The sequence below is a fragment of the Suricata suricatta genome, chromosome 10 (assembly GCF_006229205.1).
Source record: "Suricata suricatta isolate VVHF042 chromosome 10, meerkat_22Aug2017_6uvM2_HiC, whole genome shotgun sequence".
Taxonomy (NCBI): Eukaryota; Metazoa; Chordata; class Mammalia; order Carnivora; family Herpestidae; genus Suricata; species Suricata suricatta.
Window position 1 is genome coordinate 109,859,306 of NC_043709.1, and position 6,000 is coordinate 109,865,305.

General features: G+C 38.8%; 1 protein-coding gene across 2 annotated transcripts in view; it reads right to left on the minus strand.

Moving 5' to 3' along the window:
• ITGB1 (integrin subunit beta 1) overlaps positions 1-4,763 on the minus strand; it is a 29,354-nt gene extending 24,591 nt beyond the window's left edge. The window contains exons 1-3 of one of the 2 annotated variants that reach the window (XM_029954137.1): positions 4,575-4,763; positions 2,614-2,680; positions 268-353 (exon numbers count right to left, since the gene is read on the minus strand). In XM_029954137.1, coding sequence (XP_029809997.1) covers positions 268-353; positions 2,614-2,680 — 153 coding nt within the window. In that variant the 5' untranslated portion in view covers positions 4,575-4,763. The remainder of the gene's footprint in view (positions 1-267; positions 354-2,613; positions 2,681-4,574) is intronic. The other variant, XM_029954138.1, reaches the window with a different exon arrangement.
• Between the last annotated feature and the right edge of the window lie 1,237 nt (positions 4,764-6,000).

Below are 6,000 nucleotides of genomic sequence, written 5' to 3' on the forward strand. Positions count from 1 at the left end.
TGTTTCTTTTTATCTTTAAGTCTCAATTCTCAATTTGGACCATTTTGGAGCATATTTAAAGTGCTCAATAGCCACATGTGCCTAGTGGCTACTGTGTTAAATAGCATACCTCTTAGACCAGCATACAGTGTTAGATACAGAGTTGATACTTATTCAGTAAACACCAACTTAAGTGAGAATTCATATCTAACATTTCCTAAGGATACAATATTGGGCAACAGTAAATGACTAGAGAGTAAATGGAAAGCCTTGAGGAATCTTACTTACTGTATTTATACACCATCCACAATTTGGCCCTGCTTGGATGCATTCTCCACATGATTTGGCATTTGCTTTTAAACATCTATTTTCATCTGTCAGGAGAAACAAAGAACAGACAACTTTACTTGAAGTTTCAAGAGAAAACATGATAAAAAATGATTAAAATTCAACATATATAAAATATGTCATATTTTGTTACATATAATAAATATTATGTTACATTACATTACATATAATAATATGTTCAAGTCCACAATCTCATGGTTTTTCAAGCTTTATGTTCAAAGTATGTCTCATATTTCTTTGAACCTACCTAAGGATCAGCATGTCTTTCTAGAGGTAAGCACTAACATGGACGGTCTCCAATGTGTCCTCTCTAATTATAAACCTAATATATATTCATAATAGAAAATTTGGAAACTACATAAAAGCATAAAAAACAAAAAAAACACCCATAACCCATTTACTAAGAAATAACTATTGTTAACATTTTTGTATATTTCTTTCTAATCTTTTTTCTATGTAGATTAAAAAAAAAAACCAGCAAGGAGCCATACACAGAGACATTATTTAAATAAACTGAGAAAATACATTTGCATACTACTCTTTATACTTTATCTTAGCTACAAATTCTTTAGGGGTACCTGGGTGGCTCAGTTGGTTAAGTGTCCAACTCTTGATTTTGGCTCAGGTCATGACCTCACAGTTCATAAGATCAAGACCTGTGTAGGGCTCTGACAGAGAACATAGGGTCTGCTTGGGATTCTCTCTCTCCTTCCCTCTCTCTGCCTCTACCCTGCTCACATACTCATGCTCTCTCAAAATAAGCTTAAAAAAAATCTTTAAAAATATGCTTTTTAAGGATTATATATTACATTATATTAATGTACCCTAATTGCATGAGTGCAGTGTCCAGACACATACCTGCTCACGTACACACACGAACTTTCCAAACACAAGTATAAACACATATATGTACCCACTATGCATTGTAGGTGATGACCCATTCTCACAATGTCAAAGTCTAATGATTTCCTTATCACAGACAAAAAACAGAAATACTGAGTGGAAAGCTATTAATGTTTTTAATATTCTTAGTATATACTAATTATCCAGAAGCAATATTTAAATTTATAATCCCACAAACAGTAGACAAAATACCATTTTCACCAAACCTTCAGCAAGCACCAAGTACAAAAAAAAATTTTTTTTAAGTTTACTTAGGTTTTTGAGAGAGAGAGAGTGTGTGCAAGTGGGGGAGGGGCAAAGAGGGAGACACAGAATCCGAAGCTCCAGGCTCCAAGAAGTCAACAAAGAGCCTGATGTGGCATCTGAACCCACAAACTGTGAGATCCTTACCCGAGCCAAAGTCCGACGCTTAACCGACTGAGCCTCCTAGGCACCTGCAAGTACTGCTTTAATACAAAAAATCTTTTACTCATTTAACTCATATAAATTAAAATATCAATTCACTTGTCAGTTATTTAAGGTTTCATTCTTACCATATTTTACTGACCATTTGTTTTGTAAATTTTGTTTGCAAATGTTTCTTCTATGGTGTTCATCTGTTTTTATTAGGTCTCTATATGTGCTAATGAAATTAAAACTTTATTTAGTTTCTCTTATTCATGGTGTTCTGACATTTACAAACTTTGAGTTCCTGCTGATTTTAAGTAAATCAACATCATCAATAATTTCCTTTAAAGTTTCTTCCTTCATTGTTCCGTTTGGCAAGTCCTTCCTGTCCTGAGATCAAATAATAGTCACATGCGATGTGTTTTGAGATTTGGAGGAGAGAACTGCACATCCATTATTCCAGAGGTGAGTACACCATGGTTTATAAGAGAATTAAATATATTTTCAGCTTTAGTTTTTATACCCCTTCTAGATAATGCTAACATTTTGTCAAGACTTTTTGATCAGAGAGCGAGAACATCTTCTAGAATGTCAGTTGTTTCTGGTTTCATTTATTTAGATAGTAATGGCTTGTTCATAATCCATCATCCTACACATTTACTTTATTTTCTTCTAATACATTATATGTGTTTGCTTTCTCTCTGCTCACTTAAACACTCTATTACAGTCTTAAAAGACCTTTCTGTAGCATACTGTATTCCTATCACTTCAGCATTTCCTTAGCCAACCAGCCTTATCACTCTTCGGGGTGGCAGCAGCCAGAGGAGCCGGATGCCCAAGGGCCTTGCAGGCCCCTGGGAGAACCCTGCTCATCACCCCGAGTGAGATGGGGTCACTGCAGGGCTTTCAGAAGGAGCCGCATAATGGAATCTAATTGATCCGGAAAGAATACAACACACTGAAATGAAAAGACAACCAGAAAACTTTTTTTTTTACCTGCTTGGCCAAACACACAGCAAACTGAACCGATCAGTACAATCCAGAAAATCAGTTGTAAATTCATCTGAAATGTAAAATGTACATGGCGAAATATTAAGAAGATAACAAAAAAGACAATACATAAAACACAAACATTCCTAGTCACCTTATCTTCTGTTGATTTTATAAACATAATACCTTCACACCATTTCTTCTGCCATCCTTCTCTGTACCTCTTTTCTCTATACCCACCACCTCTCCCTCCCAGTTACCTCACCTTTCACTTATTCTACAATAGTTTCCATGCCAGATCTCCGAATCTATTTCTTGTCTTTCTACCAAGTGGATTTTAACACCTAATTAACGGTGCTGAAAAGTGTCAAGTGCTCCCTAACACCATAAAAGCTACTAACAGTCTGTGTTGCATGGAGTCTCTATGCCTATTACCTCCTGTGGCTCCTACAGGGGCCACACAGTCACATCTAGATGCCTCTGTTACCTCAACTTTGAATTTTGAGTGAATGTGTCAAAATCCTCATGGTCCACTTCCCTTGGTTACAGCACTGCAGTAATTTCCATTTCTCCTCAGGCTAAGACCAACATCTTATACGAGGCCTGACTTAATGTTTGAGTGTGAACTCCTGGAATCAGTTATCTTTTTAAACAAAATCTTCTATGCATGGTTTTAGTGAAATATTCCATTCAATTCCTTATAATTTCTAGATCTACAAACAAGACCAAAAAAGGAAAAGTTCGGGGGGGAGCCTAAGAAGACTGACAGAAGCTTAAATGTCTCCCAGAATCTCCAAAGAAAAATTAAGTATTATCCTGTATAATACTTAGAATTATCCCAACCTAGGTATAGGACTGTTTTCCGTGAATCAGTTTTCACAATATTAATCTACACTTCAGCAGAGCTGGCCAAAGATGGCTCTAGCCAAGGTCACTAACCCTATGCTTTCACTGTTTATTGCTCTTGGACCAGCAGCCAATTATCCATGAATATCTGCCTCTCCCACAAGAATACAAAAACCAAATATAATATAGACCAAAGGTTTTTAGAATGATTTTGAACGCAAAGTACATATTAAGATGATAAGTATGTAAAAACTACAGTACATAAACATATAAAGTATATATGTATAATCTAAAAATAGGCTTCTTTGTTTTATAACTGGCATAGTGTTTTCTTCTTTTCGCTTTCTTAATAAAAACAATTATGGCAGAGTGTGTGGGATTTTCTTCCATCTTGGTAAATTTCCATTATTAGGAAAAACATATTTCTTTAAAAAAAAAAAAACCCTCCTGCATCAAAAGCTTCTATTCTAGGGTGCTATTCCCACAGTTCTAGGAGAGTGCTTCAAAACTGTGCTTAGAGAACCCCGGGATCCCGGTGCCTCTTCTGCTGTTAAATGCTGCTTAAGCTCTCTGTTGGCTTCCCAGAGAAGAGCAGTAAGTGTAACCTGCAGAGCTACATGCTCTACACTGTGCTCAGACCAGAAAGTTCTGCTGTGCCATGAGCTTATGTATCACTTGTAACTGCATCTGAAAGATGGACAGAGGCACAGTGTCACAGAAGCGGGACGTGCCTACAATTTGCCTTCTATGGCCTGTCCAACAGGTTTATGTGCAACAAATCCACATGGACTAAAATTCTAAGCAATTCGCACAATGTTATCAATTCCAAAGTTATTAAAAAAGGGCCTGGAACATTAAGACTGTGATGAATGAACCATCTGGGCAGTTTCCACACAGTGAACAGAACAAAATATTTGTTCCATATACGGGTTGATATGTGTTTCCTCAGGATACTCCTCAGGCTACTTCATGACCACTAGACTGCTCTGAAAAATCTTTTAAAATATTACACAATTTAGAGAGTTACCACTAAGATAAAGCTATCAGGTCACAGAAACATTCTATTATTAGACAGTCTCACAACCTTATGCTATGTACCTTTAAAATATTACTTTACCCACCCTGTCCTCTTCCTTCTACAAACTGTGACGAGCCAAAGTTCAGCCTTGTGAACCCCTCTTGCCTCTGGAAGAGCTCCAAACCCAGAAGCAGCCAGCTTCAGTGTGGAAGAGCAGCTGAGAGAACAGGACAGGAGCTGAGAACAGTTCAAGGACACTTGTCAACTCTCCTGTGACTGGTCAGCACACTTGCAAGAAACAGGCACTGTCATTGGCTGGTGACTCCTGTAAAAGGCCAAGTCTTTCCTTCAGGGAAACAGGGCCACTGGAGATAGAAGAAGACAGCAATGAAGAGTAAAGAGCAGTGAGGACGAGGCTGAGAAGACACCGGGTTAGAAATGGCCATGAGGCAAGTGTGCCACAGAGAGCAGACCGTGCAGAGGAAATGGCATAGAAGACTCAGCAGCCTCCCCATCAATCCAGCTCTTGAAGGTACTAGATCGTCCTCCTGCATGGGTGGGGGAAAGAAGGACACACCAAGAGCTTCCCACAGCATTTAAAAACATGCTGCACTTCTCCTAGTGTAGTCTAGGAAACATCCACTTCAGATTTGCCTGGATGTCCACTGGGGCCTAAAACCACAAGCTCAGTCGGAGAGGCCTGTACTCCAGTGATTCCCAAGCTCAGGGGCTTCCTACCAAAGGCATTCCATGCAGAACAGTTCATTATGCGGGGCTAACAGGGAGAGATGCCTCCAGGCATTACCCTGATCCTATCTTTGGTCTCCCTTTTGAAATCAAAGGTCTAGAAACAGTTGCCTATGCTGTTCTCCATTCTGTAATCTCCTACTCCCTCCTCAACCAGCTGTAATTGGTGTCCATTTCCTACCATGCATGTGAAACTGTGCTTGCAAAAGAGAACCTTGCAGGCCTTATCTTACTGTCTGCATTCATTCACTCATTCAAAAATGGCTTGACTGCCTATACTATGTATTGTGGGAGATACATCAGTTTGCCACCCACAGAATTCACACAAAGCACTTAATACACATCATCATTCTTTCTTAACACACTATTACTCAGGCCCTCCTGGTTTCTCCCCCACTGCTCTGGAAGTTTCTCCTCAGCCAACATGTCCGGTTTTGTGCTGTGCATGGAGATACAAAATTTGCTGTCTTAGGAATTTTCCATTCAAAGACAAAAATACAAATGAATACAATATGGTGTGACTGATTCTGTAATGAAAATAAGGACAAAGTACACTGAGGCCACCAAAATCTGCCAGACCAAGTCCAGCAGCTTCATGAGTTTGGCAACACTAGAACTGCAGACAGACGGGAACCAGGCAGGCAAATGGAGAGAAGTATTCCAGGCAAGAGGTTAGTATGTGCAAAGCCATGGAATCCTAAGAAGATTCAGATAAGTTCTTTCTAATCTTATTTCTGAACATACATGTTTGGGTGACTCCTCAACCCTCACCACCCAACTGG